The sequence below is a fragment of the Lepidochelys kempii genome, chromosome 3 (genome assembly GCF_965140285.1).
Source record: "Lepidochelys kempii isolate rLepKem1 chromosome 3, rLepKem1.hap1, whole genome shotgun sequence".
In the NCBI taxonomy this organism is placed as follows: Eukaryota; Metazoa; Chordata; order Testudines; family Cheloniidae; genus Lepidochelys; species Lepidochelys kempii.
The window spans coordinates 209400889-209425100 of record NC_136382.1 but is presented as its reverse complement, the minus strand read 5'-3'; the positions used below and the strand labels follow the sequence as shown (position 1 = coordinate 209425100).

The window sequence follows — 24212 nt, the reverse complement described above, 5'->3', positions numbered from 1 at the left end:
TGTGAGATTTGACACCTTAAACTAAGAGGACAAAGATGGTGAATCTTTTACCAACAAGAGCAACCTTCCTTTTACTAAAGTATTAGTTGCTGACAATAAGTAGGCATTAACAAAAACATTTTTGAATATTCTGACTAAAAATTCCTACCCCTTTCAGATCATCAGCTCTCTCTCTCTGTGGGCACTTGTGATCTCACTGTTTCACTAATTCTCTAGTCCTCTTAGTCTGCAGTCAAGACTAGACATGAATTTCTAATGGAAAGGGGAAGAGAGGGTAAAAGGAAAAGCCTTTTTTTAAAAAACACACACAACTTTCAGGTCGTCTATATAGCTCATGATGATTTAAATAAAAATTAAAAAGGGGGCACAAGTCCACTTTTTCTTGTTTGCAGGTCACATTTAAAGTGTAAAGAAACTTACCAGATATTGAAACTCGGCTTGACCATCAATTCCCAGAGTGCAAAGATTAATCAGTTTTAATTGCTTCTTACTCTACATTGTTCATGGTGCATAAATCAAAAATCTTTTAGAAATCATAGTTTTGATTATTGTATTAGAAATGACTCCAGCAGCCTTTGAGGAACCCGTTTTTCAAGCGTAATGCTTTCTAAAACCAACCTGAATGTAGTTTTGATCTCCATGCTTACAAAATGGCTTCTTCCTTGAGGAAATGCTGAGTTTCCCAAGACAACCAGTTCATTTCACATAGCTTGGCTGTACTACTTATAAAGTCTCTTTCTAAAAGCAGTCTGAGATTATATCTCTTTCCAGACAAAAGTTCCTGGCACAAAGCTGCCAAGTTAACGACTCTGAAACTTTCATTGACTTTCTTTATTTTCCCCTTCCCAGGAGTAAGGAAAGTTGCATTGTGGATAACATCAAAGTGTGCAGCAATGACAGTGGAAATGGAAAATTTAAAAGTGTTTGCATCACTATGAGAATCCCTCGTAATCCAACTATTGGGGACAAATTTGCCAGCCGACATGGACAGAAGGGTATTTTGAGCAGACTCTGGCCAGTTGAGGACATGCCATTTACAGAGAGTGGAATGGTTCCCGATATTCTCTTCAATCCTCATGGCTTTCCATCCCGAATGACCATTGGAATGCTGATTGAGAGCATGGCAGGGAAGTCTGCAGCGTTGCATGGCCTCTGCCACGATGCCACCCCCTTCACGTTTTCAGAGGAGAACTCTGCCTTGGAATACTTTGGCAAGATGTTGAAGGCTGCTGGCTATAACCACTATGGAACGGAGAGGATGTACAGCGGAATCAGTGGGGTGGAACTGGAGGCAGATATCTTTATTGGACTTGTATACTACCAACGCCTGCGCCACATGGTCTCGGACAAGTTCCAAGTGAGGACGACAGGAGCCAGAGATAAAGTCACCAACCAGCCCATCGGTGGGAGGAATGTCCAGGGCGGGATTCGCTTTGGAGAGATGGAACGCGATGCCTTGTTGGCTCACGGCACGTCCTTCTTGCTGCATGACCGTCTCTTCAACTGTTCCGATCGGTCTGTGGCCCACGTCTGTGTCAAGTGTGGCAGTTTGCTTTCTCCTTTGTTGGAGAAGCCTCCGCCTTCCTGGTCCACCACGCGCAATAGGAAATGCTACTGTACTGTGTGCAATCAGAGCGACACAATCGACACGGTTTCTGTGCCTTATGTCTTCCGGTATTTTGTGGCTGAGTTGGCAGCCATGAACATAAAAGTGAAACTCGATGTGAACTAACTGTGGACGTGAACAGCCAGTCAACTACTCTGGAAAAACTAATTTTTAAATGCCCAGATTTTTCTGTTGAAGGATTTAAAAGGACTATTAACTCATAGCTTAAAATCCTGCAACAGCTGTGGGATTAGTTTGATTTGTGTACTTAAAGTGGGGAGATAATCTGCTAAATTACTTAGCAATCAAATGGAGAAGAGGTGCAGACCCCTTAATAGTCACTGTTAGCTCTGTAACAATCCTCTGCATTTGTTTCATATTCGCCAAAAATCGCTTTAGACCGGGGTGGGCAAACTTTTTTTGGCCTGAGGGCCACGTCAGGCTGTGCCTCCCCAAATAGCCTGGCTTTCGCCCCCTCCCACTTCCCGCCCCCTGACTGCCCCCCTCAGAATCCCTGACCCATCCAACCCCCCCAGCTCCTTGTGCCCTGACCACCCCCTCCTAGAACTCCACCCCCTATCCAACCCCCGCCCGCTCCCTGTCCTCTGACTGCCCCACCCCCTATCCAAACCCCCGCCTCCTGACAGGCCCCCCCAGGACTCCCATGCCTATCCAACCCCCCCATCCCCTGACTGCCCCCCCCAACCTCCATCCCATCCAACTGTCCCCTACCCATCCCCCGACCCCCCTGCCCCTTATCCAACCCCCTTGCTCCCCACCCCCTTACATGCCACTCAGATCAGCAGGACTGGCAGCTGGGCCGCCCAGCTGGAGACAGCTGCGCAGCCCAGAGGGCTGGCGGCACAACAAGCTGAGGCTGCGGGAGAGGGGGACAGCAGGGGAGGGGCCGGGGGCTAGGCTCCCTGGCCGGGCGCTGAAGGGCCGGGCAGGACAGTCCCACAGGCCGTAGTTTGCCCACCGCTGCTTTCGACAGTCGGGTATGAAAACTAAGCAGTGCCAATGATTTACTGGACGAGTGGGCTGGGAATTAAAGCGTTAACTCCTTTCCCCAGGTACTGCGTCTTGTAACTGTGCGATGACTGTTCCAGGTGGTGGATGCACTGCAGTCGTGCTGAAGAGATTAAATAAAGGGGAATGTCCTTTGAACACTGGAAGACCACCAAAAGTCTCTTTGTAAAAGAATCAAACCTAATGCCTTAATGGTTGGCACAGTGTCACTGTCATGTGCAGCCAGCCAGGAAAAATCATGTCTTTGCCGATGTGAGAAATACATCTGTGATGATTAAAAGGGGAAAACGCTTGTGGTGATCTGAAGGCACAGCCCGAAGTCAGGACATGGTAGAGTGGCTCTGCTCAAGGAGGAGCTCTGGAAAGAGCCTGCCTCAGAGAGGCACAGTCTGTCATAAGGGCCAACAGTCTGCCCCATTCCTTGGGGGGAGCAGATTGCTGCTTCCACTGTGTCAGCCCCATTCTGCCAGCTGGCTGTTAGCCCCAGGGCAGCAGCACAACTGGGATGGAGGGGGCAAAGTTCTTGCTCACCCTGCAGCAGCCTCTTGGGCCATTCACAATCTCGGCTTTAAGTCTAATGACTTCCTGCTATCTGTGCTTCTCTGTGTGTGAACAATTAACACAGACTAGTTACTGTCAGGTTCTAGTCAGTGTCACTTCCTGGCATAATCTGGGCTGCAAACACTGCAGCAGCAACATTTACGTCATATCCCTTGTTTAATTTTATATTTTATTCCATGGAAACGTGACTCTGGTTTTGTAAAAGTTCATTTTTAACTAACTTAAACTTGTGGCAAAATAAATCTTTTTATATTACGGATGAGAGAAATAGAACTTTATTCAGATTTTGGAAAAACAGCATGATACCCTGTGGTATTAAATATAAGTAATAACAAACAAATGAGGTGTTTTAGATAAATATTGAGCAGTGCTTCAAAAATGTTGATCAGTTGCAAGTCCACGATGTATTTCTAGCAATTATAAAACTAAAGATGGAAAAATCATTAGTTATAGTTGCAACATGGTTTCTGTTTAAAGCTGAAATTTGTGACCTCTCTAAAATCCAAGTCCATCATTAGATGGACTTGGAAACTGGCATGCCAATTCAGGGCCCAGGGCAGAATATGCTGCACCCTGGCGGACATTTGATCAAAGGGTTCCTGAAACACTGGTTGCCTTCCCCGAATGATAGGTTTTCAGAATTCCACAATTTTTAACTCTCATCTCTGCACAAAAAAGGTGGATTTTTTTTTGAATGGGGGCAAGCTCCACCAGACAGCAGAGATACCAGCCCTCCCTGATTTTGCATAATCCTCCCAGTGTTTAAATGTAATTATGACATTGCTTAAATCTACACATTTTGCAATTACATTTTAAAAACCAGAATGACTGTGTGTGTTGTGTGTCACCACCTCTCAGGACTTCTCCACTGGTGCCCCTGTGCAGATCAGTGTCGCCTGCAGCCCAGCCCTGTACATGGTGTGTACTATTTTGTCAGCCACCTGGAGGAGGCTCACAGGGTGGGGCTCCTGAGTCACACTGGTGAGATCCCCTGATGGGGATCCCATCCCAGGCTGGTGCACCTAGTTGGGGCCTGAACACATGGCTGGCTGCCACTGACTAAATGATCCAGATACACCAAAAAACCACATGAAGTGGTTTCAGAAGTGTGTGCACACAAGTGAGGATGTGGCCGAAGTCATGGTCAGACCTGGTCATGGCTAATGATGTTACTAAATAGAAAAGGAGGACTTGTGGCACCTTAGAGACTAACCAATTTATTTGAGCATAAAATTGGTTAGTCTCTAAGGTGCCCCAAGAACTCCTTTTCTTTTTGCGAATACAGACTAACACGGCTGTTACTCTGAAACCTGATGTTACTAAATGTTACTTCAGCTTATTACCACTGTTATTACTGTAACACACACAGAAGTGAATCTGAAATGCACCACAAGTGTTTAAGGCGCTACCCCAGACTCTCTCTCTGTATTTAAATGGCTTTGCACTTTTCCCACTACTCCAAGCTGCCTCCCTATAAGTCTCAGAGGAAGGTCAATATCTCTGGCGCTATGATTGCCAGGACCCCTCTCTGAGATCTAGTGTCTGGCACCAAGAACAAGCTCCAAAACCTAATTATTACAAAGTTACTCAATTCTGGGGATCCCGAAACAGAAGGCCAGCGCTGTGCACAGTCTCCAGAGACAGCAAGAGCAATCTTCCCCAATAAAATTCCCTGGAGTCAAGTAGGGTGCTCAGGGCAACAAGCCAGGAGACTGAGTTAAAGTTCCCTCTTCCACTAACTGAGATTTTCGTGCTCTTGACAAACCATATCAATGGCCAAGGCCTCTTACCCCTACCCATCAGGGAGGCAGCGTAGCCTAGTATAGCGTACAGGCCTGGGACGTGGAAAACTTCCAACAGAGTCCGAAATAGAATCCTATTATCTCTTCTAACAGAACTACCTTTTGCTACTTAGCCACTTTCCTTCTGAGAAAAATTAGGTCAAATCCATGTACTTGAGTGTGCTGTTTGTACAATGGGCTTCTTCCTGCACCCCACCACTTCAGAGCTCTGCAGCTCATGGCTGAATTGGCCCAGCAAATAGCAGCACCTGCAGCGTCTGTATAGTGAGTGCTGGAAGGGAAGGTACTGGGGTTAAGGTCTGAGCCAGGAGAATTGAGTGAAGCAGTGTGGGGCAATGCAATCAGGAACTGCCATCTGCAAATATCCGTGCCTACACACAGCACGGTGGTTTCTAGCCTCCCCCAGTCTGCACAGAACCCAGGGAGACTACCCCTGAAATGGTGGCTCTGTCATTTAACAGCGCCAGTGTGGACATAGGTATACGGTGTTACACCCACATCCTGCACTGTATAATGTAGAGACACTGTGTGGGCAAGGGGAATATGCACAAGCACAGACACAGTTCAGTACTTGTATATGCATGCCACTACAGACCTAACCTAAAGCTCTAATCCCTCCCTCCCTGGAGCCACAATCTGACCTGGTTCCTGGCACTCCCCTCCTGGGGCCAGGATCCCACACACAGCTTCCCCGTCTCTTATCGCTGCCTCCCGGCCGTGTGCTGTACTTGGGCTGACGTTTTGTCACCCTGGTAAAAAGGATCATGGAGAATTCAGGGATCTCCTAACTTTGCTGGGAATGATGGTGCATTGCATTGAGCTTTTCCCTTGCACCCCCAGTGAATAAGGGAATGGCATCATTTTCTACTCAGAGTGGAGCCAGAGCCACTCCTGTACAGAAGATACAGTTTCAATACCCAAATCAGTCTTAGATTCCATCCATTTAGGAATGAATATTCCAAGGGAGGTTCTATCCGGAAGTACTGCTCATGAGTCCCCCAGCCTTCTTCCCATGAGATGGTGGCTCTTCAGAGCTGTTGTATGCAGGTCCCTCTGTGAGCAGCTACGCGTACCTGTTCCCCAGGTCTTTCGGTGTCCTGAAAGAGACAGAGCCTTTTAATTCCTGTATCTAGTCTCTGGTTTCTCTCACCAGATAAAATTTGGCAGCCAGTAGATGGCATTATTGAGATTAAGATTTGACACACAAACACAAAAAGACCCAACAAATCTCTCTCTGAGCGGAGCAGGTTTGGGCAAGTGCCACTTACAGCTAAAGAACTGAAAAGCAGGTCAGTGACCTTCAGCTGTCATGATCCCAGCTGCTTAAGGAGGAACTGGCAGCCCGCGAAGGTTAGCTCTGTTTGCTACTACATAGATCAAAGTTAAACTGTTCTACTTTGTGGCTGGCTTTACTTGCCAAAGTTTGTTTAGTGATCTCTTACGCCACACGCAAAATTACAGTAAGATGTGGCTTCTATTTTATTCAGCAATAGAAAATTAATTTACTAGGAAAACAGATGAACTTGTAGGCTCTAAATAACTGAATTAGCTTTCTTTTACCTTGTAATTTTTTGCACTCTTATAGAAAAATTCAGTATCAGTAAAAACAATGCCGAGCCATCTGCTGCTTAGTATTGACTCTGAAGAATGGCTGAACTCCATCCAGCTCTTACTGAAGTCAGTGAGACTTGCAGTTAGCAGGATCAAGCTGCCTTCTACTAATGCTGAGAAGTTAAGGGCCAAACCCTGAGAGGTGCTGAGCACCTTCAACTGCTATTGGCTTCAATAAGTGGCACGGGCCCAGCCCCCTTCAGAATCTAGTCCTAATTTATTATTTTTAAACATAACTTCTTTGTACGTTTCGTTTTGTCAGTCTTAATTCAGAACTGTTCAACTCTGCTTACCCCTTCCTAAATGGCATAGCAGAAAGGCTACAGAGAAGAGCAGCAACCATTCCCGGTAGCAGGCAGGGCCAATGGCTAACTGATAGGTCTCAAAATTGGAGACAAGGTGGGTGAGGAAATATCTTTTATTGGACCAACTTTTGTTGGTGAAAAAGCCAAACTTCCGAGCCACATAGAGCTCTTGGTCAGCTCCAAAGCTTGTGTCTCACCAACAGAAGTTGGTCCAACAGTAAATGTACCCACCTTGTCATATCCTGGGACCAACAGGGCTACAGCTATACTGCAAACAACAATGGAAGTTATCCATCCTAGGTACTTATCTGGTCCCCGTTACTGTAATATCTAATCACCTCACAATCTCTAAGGCTGTGGTTCTCGACCAGGGGTCTGCGGCCCCTTGCGGGGGGGCCGCAAGCAGGCTTCAGGGGGTCTGCCAAAATAAACCAGAGACCAGGGCCAGCATTAAACTCGCAGAAAGGGCGCAGGGCAGAAAGACAAAGCTCGAGCCCCACCGCACTGGGGCGGGTAAGGTGGGCTGTGGCCGAGCAGGTTGTCCAGCCAGCTGGCTGGTGGAGAGGGTGGAGCTGTGCAGGTTGGCCGTGACATCAATTAACACATGGCACCAAGCCAGGATTAACACTCACCATGACACGTGCATGTGCTTGTCAAAGACACCCCCACGTCTGGACAGAATTGTTGATCAGCAACAAGTTTCACACTGAGTAAGGAAAACAAAAATAATCAGTTTATTTTTGTACCTGTATTTCCTTTTGTGTATTACAGGTGTGTGTGTGTGTTTAGCTGTATAACTACCCATTTAATACAACTTTTCATCTACTGGCTATCCAGAAAACCAGTTGTGGCACAGGTGGGCTGTGGCATCTTTATAGCATATTGTGGGGGCTCAGAAAGAAAGGTTGAGAACCCCCGCTCTAATGCATTTATCCTCTAAACCCCCTGTGAGGCAGGGCAGGGCTGTTATGTCCCCACTGGACAGATGGGGCATTAAGGGGGACAGGAACACCCCGGAAGCGTGTCTGAATCACTGCCACCGTGGGTTGATTTGGGGGAGGATTCTAGCTTGTAAGTGACTGGTGGAACGTAGGTCCCTGACGCTCCATCCCCTGTGGTGTTCCCTGCACACCTAGAGGAGAGTCTCTGGGGAGGGAGAAGCCTGTTTAGTTTGTGGTGGTTTGACCAAGAACCCTCCACCGATGCTGCCGGTCAGCCATTTCACTTGGGTGTGAATGTCCCCATCTGCTGCTAGAGCCAGTTGAGACAGGTCCTGTTGTATCATTTCAGGCAATGAGCAGTACCTTACAAGGCCTCTCTGCTCTAGCTGGCCCCTTCTCCACAGTCAGAATAGGCTTTAGTCTGAGTGGGGGTCTGCCTTCCCCAGCCCGACACCCAGCGGCTTCTTATTAGGCACCTTCTGCCCCAACAAAGGGGTGCTGCTGTGAGGGGGGGCGAGAGGCCATTAGCCTGTCAGGTTCTTCCCTTAAAAAAACAAACCCGAGAGGCCTGGGTGACAGGCCTGGGTGACAAGGAGCAGCAGGGCCGAACAGCCGCTCCTCGTCTGTGGTTGCAGCCAAAGCAGGCTGCGCACCCGTTCGGCTACCCTGACCAGGGGCACGGCAAGCCGGGCTCCCTGCGGGGTGCAGCCGGCTGGGGCACGAATGCTGTGTGCCGGCGAGGCCGAGGGGCGCTGCCCCCCGAGAGCCAGCTCGCCGCCCCTCGGGAGAGTAGCTCGCTGTCCTTACAGCTGTTTCTAGACTCTACTGAGCAAGGGCCGCTGCCACACCCCACTGTCCCCGGGTTTCCTGGGAACTGCTTCACTGTTTGTCATTTCTCCCAACTGCCCTCTCTCGCAGGGCGCTGCTTATTACCGGCTGGGCGCGGCTCGGGAGGGACGGGGCGGCCGGGGCGCGGCTCGGGGTGGACGGGGCGGCCGGGGCGCGGCTCGGGGTGGACGGGGCGGCCGGGGCGCGGCTCGGGGTGGACGGGGCGGCCGGGGCGCGGCTCGGGGTGGACGGGGCGGCCGGGGCGCGGCTCGGGAGGGCCGGGGCGCGGCTCGGGAGGGCCGGGGCGCGGCTCGGGAGGGCCGGGGCTCGGGAGGGCCGGGGCGCGGCTCGGGGTGGACGGGGCGCGGCTCGGGGTGGACGGGGTGGACGGGGCGGCCGGGGCGCGGCTCGGGAGGGCCGGGGCGGCCGGGGCGCGGCTCGGGGTGGACGGGGCGGCCGGGGCGCGGCTCGGGGTGGACGGGGCGCGGCTCGGGAGGGCCGGGGCGGACGGGGAGCGGCTCGGGGTGGACGGGGCGGACGGGGCGCGGCTCGGGGTGGACGGGGCGGACGGGGCGCGGCTCGGGGTGGACGGGGCGCGGCTCGGGAGGGCCGGGGCGGCCGGGGCGCGGCTTGGGGTGGACGGGGCGCGGCTCGGGGTGGACGGGGCGGCCGGGGCGCGGCTCGGGGTGGACGGGGCTCGGCTCGGGAGGGCCGGGGCGGACGGGGCTCGGCTTCGGAGGGCCGGGGCGGCCGGGGCGCGGCACGTTTCGAGGGAGCGGTGAGGGACCTGCGCCCAGGGCCGGCTTCCACGGCACCGCTGGGCCTCCGCCTCCTCGCCGGGCCCTCGGGCTGCGCCCGGCCGGCTGCAGGCCGGTCCCATGCGGCCCTGTAACGCCCGCCGCAGGTCGCCCCTCCCGCGGCTCCAGCCCGGCCAGGCGCCCCGCACGAGGCCGAGGCCGGAGAGCTCCGCTCCCGCCGGGCTCGCGTCAGGGCTGCGGGGGCTCGGCCGGGCGCGCCCCCTCCCAGGGCTTGGGCCTGCGGGCCAGGCGCGAGGGGGTGGGGCTCGCCAGGCTCGCCGCGACGTGGGGCCTGTGGAGGCCGGGCAGCTCCCGGCCGCTCCGCACCAGGCGGAGGATCTCGGAGAAGGAGGCCGGGGGCGCCGGGGGCGCCGGGGCCGGGCCGGGGCCCCCCTGGCTCCGCGGCTCCGCGCCGGGCTCCATGGGCGGCGAGGGGCAGGCTCGGGCCCGGCTCGGGCCCCGCCCGGCAGCGGCCGGTACCACTCCAGGCGCACGGGGGGGGGGGGGGCGGCTGGGAGGTACCACCTCAGCCGGGGGACCGCTGGCTCGGCTGCTGTGACCAGTCTGTGCACTGCGCGGGCCACGGCGCCGCCCCCGGCCGCCCCCCTGCACCGGACTGCGCGGGCCACGGCGCCGCCCCGGCCGCCCCCCTGGCCATAGCCCTGCACTCAGCTATCACATACAGAGCCTGGAGCAAATGGGCTCCGTCCCCCACGTCCCGCACCTTGGCCTCTGGTGGGGCGGGGAGGTTGTCCCAGTGATTGCCCCACATACACACCATGGCAGCGACTCTCCCCTACACACCCCACGAGCTGCAGGGGAACCTCACAGCAATTCCCCCTACGCACCATGAGCCCTGGAGAGAGCCTCACGGTGACACCCCCGACCTACACACAACCCCCTCCCAAGAGGGAGCCTTGCAGAGACTCCCCCACCCAGAAGTGACCTGAGTCTGCACCCTGGATTCACAGCCACAAGGAGGCAAACGGTGCAGCTCCTGCTTGCACCCATCACTGAGACCCCTGCCCAGGCACACTCTGTGCCAAGCCACCCAGCCCCATCCATGGGACCCTTTGGCACACTGCATGGCCATTTGTCATGTTCCCCTCCCCTCAGCCGGGTACCGGATAAGAACAGGGAAAGGCTCTCCTCTCCTGTTCTCGCCTCCCTCCAGCCCTGGGCCTGAGTCTCCCTCAGGACTGATGTCAGCAGGGGGTGCTCACCGCCAGCAGGGGCAGGATCCAGCACCTGGCTGCCTGGAGGGGCCAGCAGGGGTCATAGACTCCAGGCTGTAGGCACTGGCTGCCCAGCACTGCAGGCAAGGGGAAATGGAGTTTACCCAGTTTATAGCATTTAGGTTAGATTAGCTGACCCAGTTCTTTTACCACCACTATATCACTGGGGCAACCTCTGGATGCCCCCTCCCCAATGCCACACCCGCATGCCAGCCAGTGTTGGGGGCACTCCTCCACTCAGCCCCATGCTCTCTGGGCCTGATCCCCACAGCCTGCCCCCCTTTGCACCAGGTAAATCCAGTGCCATGTGGTGTGTAGCACTGCCCAGACCCAGCGGGTGGGTATGACCCCCCAAGGAGCAGGGAATGGCTGACCCTGGTCTTGCCGTTGCCTTGGCTCATGGAAACCTGCTGGGGCATCTCCACAAGAGCCATCTGCTGTGCCCCGTGGAACTGCAAACTGGGGTCTCTGTACTCCCCTTTGCCTGTGGGATTCTGCAGTTGGGGGGACCCAGTCAGGTCAGTTTGTGCTCCCACAGGGCTGGGCTCAGGGCCATTAGGGTGGTTTTAGGCTCTCACTGCCTATAGCCATGTGAGCAAGCAAACGGTTAAAAGGTGCATGGGTTTGTTTGCCAGGAAGCACAGCAGCTGGTTAGGCAGCTGGCAAGAGACCGTTAGAAAGGGGCAGGGACAGCAGAGGGGAGGGAAAGGTGCTGAGAGACAGGCTGGGGTCCTTCTGCCTGCTGCGTTGTTCATCCCTGGCTCAGATGCTACAGCTTCTCACCATGGGCCTGCCCTTGTGGCTGCTTGGACAGCTCCTGGCCCCCACAGTACTTCAGCTTCTGAGCTGTGAGTATGCCTGTCCCCTTGGGCAGGTGCCTCTTGCTTCACTCAGCTCCACACTCTCCTCCTTGGCAGCACGCTTGCCTGCTCCCCAGGGTGGGCTGCATCCTCCCCCCGCCCTGACACCCAGGAGAACCATGCTGGGCCGGGTGGGTTCTGCAGGCAGCGTGTAGCTAGAGGCCCAAGACTGTAGATACCGTGGGAGGGGAGGAAAGGAGTGGCCAGTGAGTACCCCTGTTAAAGGGTTAGCTACACCCTGCAAAGGAGCAGCAAGGCCTGGGGGTTTTGTTCCAACAAACAGTGGTGGGGCTGGGGCAGCCAGACAAGGACCCAACCCCCAGTTGGGCACTCGTAGCTGGCCAAGCAGAGATACTCGCTCCACAAGGCAATCCTTCCCGAGAGGTTGGAAACCAGCTTTAGCCTTGCTGCTCCTGGTCAACAGGGCTCCAGGGTCAGCGAGGCCTTGTGGCTGAGACCTGCCCTGTGCATTGCTAACTGGCTGTCTGTTCTCCCGCCAGGCAGCACTGCAGCCCCTTTCCCTACCTTGGCGCCCCCACTTACCATGGTCGTGAACGGCGAGAGGAAGACCCTAGTGGTTTGTGTGGTGAACGACCTCTCCCAGGACATGGCAGATGCTATCTGGTTTTCAAATCAGAATGGGAGTGCTCTGGACTCCTTCACCTACGGAGTTTCCAGGGAGGAAGACGGCACATTCAGCACAGTCTCTCACCTCTCCGTCCACACCGCAGAACTGGAGTCCTGGGAATCCCTCGCCTGCCACGTGAGACAGAACAGAACTGCCCAGGTGTGGAGTGCCAGGTCCCTGCTGATCTCTGGTAGGTACCGAGCGAAGAGAATATCCAACACACAAACCCCATGTCTTTTCTGTCACTTCCCTGCCCCCATCTCCCTCCACCTCCAGTCCCCTGGGAGCCCCACATTCCTCTCCATTTCCCTGTGACTCCTTCCTCCCCTCAGTCACATTGTGTTAGCCCTGAATGACCTGGGCGAGAAAGTGAGGGTGCAGTGGCAGCTGCAGTGGCTCCCACTGCCCATTTGCAACAATGCAGACAAAGTACAAATGCCAGACAGTTCATTCAAATGCAACACCCCAGGGAAAAATAAAGGGTGACACTGTCACCCAAGGGGAGCTTAATTAATAGCAAATATGGCACAAAAGTGTCAAGAAGGCTCTAGCCTCAACAGACCTGGCAGGGCTGACATAATTCCTGCAACTATGGAATAGAGATGTAGGAGAGTGGAGACTCATGGGAAGGAGACACACACACAGCTCTCTGCATTGAAGAGATCTCTACAGGGAAATAAATGCACCATGGTCAGGTTGAAGCTAACCTTCCAGTATAAGCCCAATTTTGACACATAAACACCTTCTCTCAAAACTAAACCAGCTGCATTTTCATAAATAAGCATGGGCTCCAAATCTTTCTTCAAAGGTTGAGGGAAACTGGATCAAGTGTTTGAGAGCCAATACTTTGAAACAACATTTGCAAAAATATGGATGAGGCAAAAAGCTGTGTTGAGCTAAGATTCTAAATATGCTTCAATTACATAAGGGGAAAACTTGAGAACACTGTAGTTGCTTTTCCTCAGGCATGTAGCTATTAATTACTTAACTCCAGTTTGCTGATGCGTTTTGCCTGGATCTAACACAGTACATATATAGCCGTGACTCTTTAATGCCTGGGCTTGCCACTTTTCTATATAAAGATAAGATCAGATTCCTGATACTCCATATGTCTGGGAAATTGTTTTGTTCAGCAATGTTTTTATATGGTGGTTTTCAGTCTAATGAATATAAGTGCACAGATGCAATGTGATGGCTGCACAGTTAAATATCACAAAGGCGGGAAATGAACAAGTCAGTTGTAGCCACAACCTTAGCATCCATATTTTACCCATCCTGCAGGATTTGGGTATTGGGGGTAAGAGGACTTTCAAAGGCTCAAAGAGGGGTCAGGCACCTGACTCCCATGGAGAGTCAATGTGAGTTGGGCAGCTACCTCCCAGCTCTTGTTTGTGCCTTGGAAAATCATCTCCGCAGTTGCTTAGCTCAATGTGTTACCCCCACCACAAAATGCATTTATGTTGCTTTTGTTTTGCCCAACTTTTAGTGGCATGCCTGTGCAGCGATGCAATTTTCTGCATTTAATATCCTAGTACCATGACTATTTTAAGACAAAGCGCGAAGCCGGTGTGTGACCTTTCCAAGCTTTGTCAAGTTCACCAGCAGAGCTTGTGAGCTAACTGATCCAGAGGCACTTGGTGTGTGCATCCCTTCTATCAGCTAGTTGCACATCTATAGGTATACCCCCAATAAAATGTTTTCAGCTAAATTAATTTATTATGCATGCTCAGTCCCACTTCTCCTGTCTCATTTTAAAACTTGGCAAAGTAGAGAATCTTTATGAAGAGGCATTTACACATAAAATGTGAAGTTTTTAAAGTTGAGTTGTTTGCATTATCAGTGCAAAAATAAAAGGGAGGGGTGGGGGGTAGCTTGTTTTAAAGCAGGAAAAGTATGTATTTTACATAATTATCTCAGAAAACCCTCATGAGAATGCACTCAGGCTTTCCAAAACTCCACCCCTTTGAGCAGAGACCAAGAAAGATATCAACCCAAAAGGTGAATGAATTGGTAAGTTATGAGAACGGTGTTAGAAGGAGGTTATGGTGGGAACCGTTCTGAGCTTTAACCATGCAGTCAGTACTGTTACAACTAGTATAATTCCTCCTACTAATAGTTATAACTCTGTCTTGTAGAAGACCATGTGGAAGAGCCCTGTCTGGATGAAGACCGAAGTGGTAAGCAATAACTCTGCATTCCTCCCAGCACATTCATACTGCCTATTTGAATCCAACTGATTCTTTGAGGAAACAGAAGGGCTGTGGAAAGAAGCATGTGGATACCACCTCCAGTTTAAGCCTTTTCTGAAAATGAACATCAGAAGAAACGGGGATAAATTCTGGCCTCACTTACACAGGTCCAAGTCTAGAGTAGTAAAGTTATTCCAGATTTGCAGCAGTGTAAATGAAAGCAGAATTTTGCCCACTGTTTCCAAGAGCTTTAGTCATTGGATGAAAGATGCAGGTCATGAATTGACTAACCTTTTCCACCTAGACATCTGTATGTCAGAGGTTATATCTTAGCCTCAAAGAAAGAAGCTGTCAGCAGCATTGCTCTTAGAGCCTTTCTGCTATGCAACCCCTGGATCTGCGCTGGCAGCAGCAGACATCCGTGCAGGATCTCCACATCGCCACTCAAAGGCAAACAGCCACAGAGCTGGCTCTTGTGAATTTGACCTGGTCTGGAAGAGCAGTTGATCTCAGAGTTGAGAAGTCAGCTCCCCCATAGAGCAGGTCAGGAATTTTGCAATGAAACATTATTTTATCTAAAAATGTCGATTCCTCAAAATTAAAATCACTTGCAGACCAGGGTCGGTTTTCACGAATCTCCTGACCTGAAACGTTTTTGAAAAAAAAAGTTTCGAAGTTGGCAAAACATTGTGTTCTGATGTTTTCTAAACACTAAATGTTGGTTGTGTGGTTTGAAACAGCTTTTCATTTTGAAATTTAAGTTAACTGGGGGAAAAAGTCAAGGAAAGAGGTTGAAATCAAAAGGAAATGTTTTGAAAATATTGCAACAAAATGTTTCAATTGATCTGAACTGAAAATGTTTTGGTTTGTGAAAATTTTAATTGACTTTTTGTCCTGATTCAGGACAAGGAAAAAAAATGGAACTCTCAGAACTATTTGCGGGATGGGAAAACCATTTATGGATGTGGTCCTTGAGGCTATAAAATGCCACAAAACAAGATGCTAAACCCGCACTTCACTGTGAGATGCTGTTCAGTGCAGGGGCTGGAGAGAGATCCTCCAATATTACCTATGAACACTACAAAGTTCCAGTGATGCTGTCCTGGCCCTAGTGTCAAGAAAGGAACAACTCCATAAACACTTATTACCTATACAATGTGGCTTGCCAGGATCATCTGGGAATATCTCACTTTAATCCATTTCCTTGCCACTGCAGGGACCTGGGGCACATCAGTCCCTCCTAGTCTCTGCCAGTGGCACATAATAGTCTAGTCTCCTGTGAGCTGTAATACTTTGGTCTAATTTCAGTTGTTGAGCTTAATGTGCAGGTGCTGGGTGTGGTTAATGGCCTGTGATCTACAGGCAGTCAGGCTAGAATTCTGGTGGTTCCTTTTGGCCTTAAACTCTATCTCCTCTGTCTGTTACATAGACATTAATAGGCGGGTGGGGTGGGGTGACAGGATAACAAATGGAATAGGAGGTGTGTGATTCTTAGCAATGGTCCCAGCACACCACCTGTCCAGCCATTATCACAGTGTAGTTTGTGATGTACATCATGGCAAAAGTGAGTCTGGGGAAGGGACATGGAAGAGGATACAATGGTGGCTTTACGGATTTCAACTGAGAGCTTTTCCCCCTGGTAAGGGACAGCGTAGGACAGAGTGTCAGAATGCTTGTCAGAGATGGGGGTGATCAAAACGGGCACTGGTGGAATGAAGGGCAGAACTGACTGTGCATACAGTAACAGACTGGATAGGTGGGGAGGGCTAAATTATGGAAGGTTTTGTAAGTACGGACAAGAAGTATGTGTTTGTGATGGGAGAAGGTGAGCCAGTGGATGGACTTTAAAAGGGGAGTGATATAGTCAGAACATGGAAGATGATCTTGGCAGCTGCGTTTTGAATGGGTTTGAGAAGGAGAGGGGGCAAGTACTGAGCCAGAGAGAAGGAGGAAAGAGCAGTGGTCAATGCATGAGACGATTAAGGCTCAGAAAACGGTTTCGGCTGTGTGGGCAGAGAGGGAAGGACAGATGTTGTACAGGAAGAAGTGGTTAGATTTAGGCACAGCTTGGATATAGGGGTGAAAAGAGACAGTGAAATCCAAGATGAAGCCACATCTACCATTTTACAGAAGGGGAAATTGAGGCACAGAGTCAGCAACAAATTATTTATATAATAGCATAAGAGTATGGTCTGAAGTAAGTACTCCACTTTGGAAGAAACAATCAATTGCACATACAAAATGGGAAAGGACTGCCTAGGAAGGAGTACTGTGGAAAGGGATCTGGCTGTCACAGTGTAACACTGTTGCAAAAAAGCAAATATAATTCTGGGATATTTCAGCAGGAGTGTTGTACACAAGAAGTAACTCTTCCACTCTAGTCCATGCAGATTTAAGCCTCGGCTGGAGTACTGTGTCCAGTTCTGGGTGTCATATTTCAGGAAAGATGTGGACAAATTGGAGAAAGTCTAGAGCATCAAAAATTATGAAAGGTCTAGAAAACATGACCTATGAGGGAAGACTGAAAAGAACTGGGTTTCTTTAGTCTGGAAAAGAACAGACCATGGGGCGGGGGGCGGGGAGGGAAGAGGAGAACAGTTTTCCAATACATAAAAGGTTGTTACAAGAAGGAAGGTGATAAATGGTTCTCCATAACCTCTGAGGATAGGACAAAAAGCAACAGGCTTAAATTGCAGCAAGGGAGCTTTAGGTTGGACATTAGGAAGCACTTCCTATCAGGGTAGTTAAGCACTGGAACAAAACTGCCTAGGGAGGTTGTGGAATCCCCATCATTGGAGGTTTTTAAGAACAGGTTAGACAAACACCTGTAAGGAATGGTCCAGTTATTAGGAGTCCTGTCTTGAGTGCAGGGGACTGGACTAGCTGACCTACTGAGGTCCCTTCCAGTCCTACACTTTTATAATTCTGTGACTTGCCCAAGGTCACACTGAGTGGGTGGCAGAGCTGATAAGTCACCAGAGTTCCAAGCGCCCAACTCAGAGCTGCATCCTCTAGGCCAATTGTTCTTGTACCATTGGACATAGGAGGGGTAGAAGTACAATAGCAGTAAGATTTCATTATAACGACACTGATGATAGCAACGAATGTGCTACACTAAGTACCTGAGTTCTAGAGGAGGTGCATTAGGTCTTTCAGACTGACTCCTATTGCTCAGGCCAAGGGTGCCCAACCTCCAGCCCACCAGAGCATTTCATACGACCCGTGGCCTGCCTCAACACAATTTACTAATGGCAGATTTATTAGCATTTTGGCATCATGTTTACATCTTTTTAGTTTACACGAGAGTGTGAATAGACAATACCGTACATAGAAACAACCTATCTAAATATATATGAAACAAGAGAACTTAAAAAAATATAAATCAATACAGGTTACTTTAAATCTTATTAAAATATGTGGAAGCTGTTTGGCCCGAACAAGGTTGTGCTTAGGTTTATGTGGCCCTCTTGTGTAATAAGGTTGGGCACTGCGGCCATACACAGTCCCAATAGGGACCACTGGTAATTTTTCTGTGTGGCACCCCAGGTTCTGATCAGGTACATGATCCCATCTGTTTCAGCTCTGCCCGTCCATTCACAAATCCTGCTTCTCTTGGCCATCAGAGTGTTGTTGCTGAAGTTCCTCCTGTTTGACATACTGATCACCTGCAGCTTCCTCTTCAAAGGGTAAGACTCCATAATGCAGGGAAACTGTGGAGCACAAGGGGTTTCTAGTCATGGCATCTAGTCGCTAGGAAGCTGAAATAACTTCAGAAGTTATTAAACTGTCAACGACAATTAATAAAAATAATGAAGTGACTTAGAAGGCCGCCATTTTGCAGAACACCATTCTGGGAATGCAACTCCGAGCTGAATGTATGGGTAAGGAAGAGACTTTCAGAGATGTGCTTTGGGTTCATTCAGAAACTGGTTTGATCGCTGCTAGGTCCTGGTTCCTATTCTGACTTTCCTTTAATCTTGGAATGGCTCCTTCCCCTGGAGTAGGAATTGCACCAACCTGGGTCTCCAGGTGGGAAGTACCAATAAAATGGGCAAGATGCTAGAAGGAGAAAAACAGGCAGAGGCAGAGCTGGTCAGGATGTGTGAATTGCCTCAGGGAGGCCAGTCCCTCCACAAGATCTTCTGCAGCCTCAGTCACTGCATCACCTCCATAACTACATGGACATGCTGGTCCGCACTAGTTAATTCCCCTTCCTCCTTCACCCCCCACCTGTCTCCAGCTTCCCTTCACCCAACCCAGCTCTCCTCCTGTCTCCATCTTCTGTCTCTTCTTCCCAATCTTTGTCTGCCCCTCCTCCTTGTATGCAGTGTAGATGTAGCTGTGTAGGTCCTAGGATATTAGAGAGACAAGGTGAGTAAAGTTTTAGATCTTTGAGGTGCTATACCCCATTTGGTGGAACTTAATGCAGCATTGGATCGGAACTGTTGTCCCCTAGAAGTCAGAGGAGGGTTGCTGGGCAACCACTTCTCTCAGAAGACATAGGGGATGCTGTTGCCAGAGCTGCTCCGAGCTCACTAGCGGAACCAGGGGCTGCCGTATGTGCCTGCAGCATTGATTGCACTGCAGTTTCCACACTCCAGCACTGGCTCTGCACCCAGTGGTTATGAATGCTAATTTATTAGCCAATCCCACAAACCACAGAGAGCCTGATTTGCAGAGGTGCTGAGCCCACAACAGGGTTTGTGGGTGCTCTGCACATCTAAAAGCCAAGTCATCCTGTGCATTATCCTCTTGCTAGGGTGAGAGCTCTCTGCTGAATGTTGTAGCTTGGCAAGACATCATCCATCCTGGGCAGTGATGATTTGCTGCTGCTCTCCACAGCACATTCTCAGGTCAGCCAGCCTTATAAAGCAGCAGACCTGAGAAGAGCAAGTAAAGACTGGAAAGCAGAGACACGATGGAAAGTGTTCCCTGCCCTCTACTATCCTCACCTCCTCACACCGTTTCATCTCCTTTCAGGGGACGCCAAGCCCTACCGCTGAATTCTGCAAATAGTTCATCTGCTCAGGCTTGGTTCAGCAACGGAGAATCAGCCTCGCTTGTCAGCATGGAGAGCAGACCGAGGCAGAGACTGAGTTGGACAGAGTTAGTGACTGGAGCCAGCCATCCCAGGGGTAGCAGAGACAGAGCTTCCCACACCATTTCCTTCCACCTTCCACCCATCTGAGCTAGAGCAAATCAAATGACCCACTAGCAACTGTCCGCACAGTGGGACTTGGGGCAGTTTACAAGGTGTTGCGCTTGGTTTGCTCACCTCTCTGTCCGCTATGCTGATGTCAGCCAGGACACGACCCATGATAGGCATGTACCATGTGCAGAACAGATGGTCCCAAGCTGGACCAAAGTGTAGAACAGAAGACAACAAACCTAGGCTAATGGCATACCAGCCCAAGTGTTGAGTTGGGCGTGGACCCAGGTTTCCCTCTTGGTCACCTGTTCTAATTTTTATTTGTTTGTTTTTTATTGATGTCTTACTGGGTAAACTGCACAGTTTGCAGAGGAGTATGGCGTTCACAGGCTGCAGCAATGTACTTCATCTACTAGCAACAGTGATACAGGGCTCATCTCCAGCACCCTACTTGTGAGCGCCAGGAAACACCTTGTTGGTAAAGAAAATCCTTTTCTGGGCAAAGAGATCAGTTTGCTCTCAGAGTCAGCACCCAGGGAAATTCACTTCAGAAGAAGTCCTGTGGCTTTTTGGGTCTACAATTTTTTTAAAAAACAGAACATTTTGACTTTTGACATTTTTTTAAACCAGATAAACTATTTGTTGAATTCAGCCTGAATTCAGCAAATAGTTTTGGACCCCCAAAAATGCATTTTGTGGTGAAAAAACAGTATGTTGAAAAAAAATGTGCCCAGCTCTACCCTTCACACAGAACTAAAATCAGATCATGACCAGAACCACATACAGTCTGAAACTCTTCCAATCCCGGAGTGGAGTTGTTTCTCTCTAGATCAGCAACTTCTTCCTGCGCGGTTTCCTTTTTTGTATCCGAGTGAAGCTGCTCCAGTTCCAACACCTGAGGGAGCTGCTCAAAGGCTCCCCCTTCTCAGGTAGGCACTGCCTATTTTTATAAGGGAAATCAGAACTTGGGAAAACCCTTTTGGGTCCAAAGGGATCTATTCTGCCTGTTGAAGAGGAATTTGCTCAGCATGTAGAGGAATGAGGAGAAAGAAAACCCTAGCCTATTTTATCAACAATTATAATAAATTCAAACCCATACAGTATGGCCTCATGTATGTGTGTCTGAGTGTTTCTGTAGGTGTGTGCACAGACTGCAGTGACAGCACACCCCAACCCAGCCCTCTGTCCATAACTCTTGCAGCCAGCATTTCTGGCTCTCTCAGGCACTTTTGGGCACTGAAAAGAGAATAATACATTCACAGGCTCCGGCAGCCCCAGAGAAGGGTGCCTTGGGCATGGAATGAGGTTGAGGACTGGACATGGAGAGGGCAGGGGCAAAAGGTGTGGAGAGGGGAATGAGATGGGGAGGAAGAGGGGCAGATGGCTCAAGCACTCAGGCCACTCAGAAGCCACCTACAACCTTTTAAGGTTGAATGGACAGAAAGCTGGAATTGTTATGCAAATTTAATAATTGCATATTTAATTGGTATAATTTGCATACATGAGACCAAGCACTATATTTGCAAATAAAAGAACTGCACAGACTATCCCCACTACCTCCTAGATCATTCTAGGAGAGAGGTGGATAGGAGCAGAGGGTTGGGCAGGCTGTCTAGGGTCAGGGCAGATAGGAGCAGAGGTGTGGGGGTGGGGTGTCAAGATGGATGGGCAGAAGGGACAGGGGCTGGGCAAAGGGGTGGACTGGGCAGGCTGCGGGGGTGGGGGGGAAGGGTTGTACCCACTGTGCTCTCTTGCCTCTACACTGGACATGCCCTAGGCTCTGTGAGTCCCAACTGGCTAGTCTGTGACTATCCTAGGGCAGTGGTTTATAAATTTTCTAGGTTATGTACCCCCTTTCCAAATAATGTAGTCTATCACGTACCGCTATCTGAGATAGGGTCATAATATACTTATGAAAACAGAAAAAAGTCTGTAAGGGATAACATGATGCAAAAATGCACAAGCCCTGGAGTGTGTTGTCCCGGATAAAATTGTTCGTTATAATAACTGTATCATATATACCTTCACTTTGGATCAAAGTAGTCCCTCAAACAAGTTTCTAGTTGTTCTAAACATTAAACTGGAAGTTTCCATGGTCATTTTATTGTAATTAATTAAAATTAATGAAGCCTCCATGCTGGTCTCAATCACTCAGACATAACCCATGTTAGCCTGTTTGTGACTAAGCATTTAAAAATGCCAATCATGTATTTTTGTTGATAATAAAAAGATACAGAAAAGGAGGCAAAGAAAAGTTCACTATCCATACATTTCTACAGCTAACCTCAATAATACGAAAATATATTATTGGCATTTTTAAATTCTTGATGACTAATGTACAGTACTTATTGATGTTAAGAAAAAAAAATATAATGCTTACCTATCAGTGTGATGGATGTCCTTGCTTTTTATCACACAAATCACTGATGGCAGGGAAAATTGGAGAGAGCTTCACTCACAAGTCATTTTCAGCATTTAATCTCTGAGGATACTTTGTCTCGATCGCTATGAGGGCAGAGAATCCAGTCTCACAAAAGTATGTTGTGGAGAAGGGCATCAGAAACTTGACAGCTCGTTTTGACAGGTATGGGTAATCTTTCATCCTTTGCACCCAGAAGTCTGCCAAAGGTTTGCATGCAAATTCTAATTTAAGACCACTGTCACGAGAGATCTAAAAGTTTCTCCTGCTCATGCACTGGCAGAGGAGGAACTGGGAGAGATTCAGGCACCTTAAAGGGATTGCATATCCAGGAATTTGCATTGTCCATTTTGGGGAAATACTTTCTTAGTTGTTTGGTAAGTTGTTGCAAGTGTTCCATAATGTCAGCTTTCACACTCTCATGTAACAGCATATTGTAATTTGTTGCAAGAAATTCTTGCAGTGTTGGAAAGCAGTCAATCACATTTCTCTTTAAGCAACTATCCCAAAATAGTAGTTTCTTAATCATGGATTCGATTTTGTCTTGTGTTTAGAAAATAGTGGTGCTTAAGCCCTGAAGGCCAAAATTGAGCTCGTTGAGGCAAGAAAAAATGTCTGCCAAGTAGGCTAATCGCTGAAGCCAGGCAGCATCTTCCAAACAAGATGACAGTGCAAAGGGGTAGTGATCAGTGAAAAAAAATTGAAGCTCGCTGTGCAGCTCAAAGAGTCATGTCAGCACTTTGCCACACGACAGCCAGCGAAGCTCAGTGTGCATTAGTAGCGGCAAATGGTCATTTCCCGTTTTCATTACAGGGTAGCAAAAATTCTTGAATTTAGACACTGACCCTTAATGAAGTTAACCATTTTGACAGCATCAGACAACACTGACATTAAGTTTTCAGGCATTTTTTGGGAAGCTAGGGCCTCTCTATGGATGCTGCAGTGCACCCATGTGGCTTCTGTTGCTACAGCCTTGATGTGAACCACGACTCCACTGTGCTTTCCTATCATTGATTTTGTCCCATCAGTAGAAATCCCTACACAGTGGGACCAGTCAATTCTATTCTCACTCATGAAGTTATCAAGCAGTAGAAAAAATCTCTTCTCCTGTTGTTTGGATAGGCAGGGAATGACAAAAGAGAAAGTCTTCATGTATGGTACTTTCATACATATAAGGAACATAAAGCAAAAGATTAGCTAGGCTGTCTAAATCCGTGGACTTGTCTAATTGCAAAGAATAATAGTCACTGTTCCTAACCCAATTCACAAGCTGAGAAAGAACATTTTCAGCCATATCGGCAATGCAGTGTGACAGTGTCATTGGAGAGGGGTATGGAATCAAGCTTTTTTTTTTCTGCTTTTTCACTGAGCATGCACTTCCCCACGGCCTTCACAGCAGGTATAAGGAAATCTTCTGTAATAGCGTGTGGTTCTCCAGTTTTAGCCACTCTGTAACTCATGAAGTGTGAAGCTCGAAGTGCATTCACATTTTCCACGCAAGAATTCGATGGCAGGATTTTATTGCTTTTTAGCGCTTCCAGTTTGCGATTGAAAAACTGAGCTGGTTTGTCTTTAAATTGATTGTGTTTAGTCTCTAGATGCTGGCGAAGAAGGGACGGTTTAAGAGTGCTGTTTGCACCGCACAGGACACGCTGTGGCTGAGGATATCCAGCGGCCCCAGTCCACGTAAATCCAAGGTCAACGTAGCTTTCATCAAACTTGCATTTTTTGACGCCCTTTCTGTGCCCTGCTCTTGCTTCCCAGGCTGCACTTGTACCTCACGCCTGGCCTGCGTGGGCACAGCCAACAGCCGTGGGGGAATCAGCTGAAACTGCGGTGGCGCGGGGCTGGTGCCGGTGTGTTGCCCGTTTTGCTGGTGTCCCAGGCGTGGGCCAGCGAGCCACGTTTTCTCTCGGAACCGGGAGCCTCACACCCCGCGCCTCGGCCCCCCGAGGGCGGCCCCAGCGGGTGAGGAGGCGGCCAAGGCGGCGTGCCTGGCGCTACCCAGGCAGGAAGGACCTGCGTGCCAGGGCGGCTGCCGGTTCAGCGGGCAGGAGAGTAAAGAAAACAGAACAGGAGGCCTCGCGGCACCTCGGAGACGAACACTTTTATTTGAGCATCAGCTTTCGTGGGCTACAGCTCGCTTCGTGGGCGACTAAAGCTGCCCGAGCGGGCTCAGTGAAACGCGCTGCCCGCCATTACAGGGGTTTCCTCCTCCTCCACCCCCTGACTGGAGCTGGGGGTACACAGCC

The 24212-nt window shown here is 49.8% G+C and overlaps 2 protein-coding genes and 1 long non-coding RNA gene across 4 annotated transcripts in view; 2 read left to right on the top strand and 1 right to left on the bottom strand.

The window, feature by feature from the left end:
* Nucleotides 1–4021, top strand: part of POLR1B (RNA polymerase I subunit B) — a 37920-nt gene extending 33899 nt beyond the window's left edge. For both annotated transcript variants that reach the window (XM_073339883.2, XM_073339884.2), the window contains one exon: nt 850–4021. In XM_073339883.2, coding sequence (XP_073195984.2) covers nt 850–1732 — 883 coding nt within the window. In that variant the 3' untranslated portion in view covers nt 1733–4021. The remainder of the gene's footprint in view (nt 1–849) is intronic.
* Nucleotides 4022–4481: 460 nt separating this feature from the next.
* On the bottom strand, nt 4482–8818 carry LOC140909786 (uncharacterized). Its single transcript, XR_012158351.2, has 2 exons — nt 7547–8818; nt 4482–6095 (listed from the first exon to the last, which is right to left on the bottom strand). It is a non-coding gene; the product is annotated as an uncharacterized LOC140909786 (long non-coding RNA).
* A 1232-nt stretch (nt 8819–10050) lies between these two features.
* PTCRA (pre T cell antigen receptor alpha) lies at nt 10051–14412 on the top strand. The gene is made up of 3 exons (XM_073339889.2): nt 10051–11563; nt 12076–12393; nt 14339–14412. The coding sequence occupies exons 1-3, from the start codon at nt 11482–11484 to the stop codon at nt 14389–14391; spliced, it is 453 nt and encodes a 150-aa protein (XP_073195990.1). The 5' UTR covers nt 10051–11481; the 3' UTR covers nt 14392–14412.
* Nucleotides 14413–24212: the final 9800 nt, after the last annotated feature.

What these genes read in the sequence shown, in the direction of transcription:
- PTCRA (XM_073339889.2), top strand. Translation starts at nt 11,482, where the DNA reads ATGCTACAGCTTCTCACCATGGGCCTGCCCTTGTGGCTGCTTGGACAG. An exon ending in AGTACTTCAGCTTCTGAGCT is followed by an intron (nt 11,564 to 12,075) that starts GTGAGTATGCCT and finishes TTCTCCCGCCAG; the next exon opens with GCAGCACTGCAGCCCCTTTC. An exon ending in CAGGTCCCTGCTGATCTCTG is followed by an intron (nt 12,394 to 14,338) that starts GTAGGTACCGAG and finishes TCTGTCTTGTAG; the next exon opens with AAGACCATGTGGAAGAGCCC.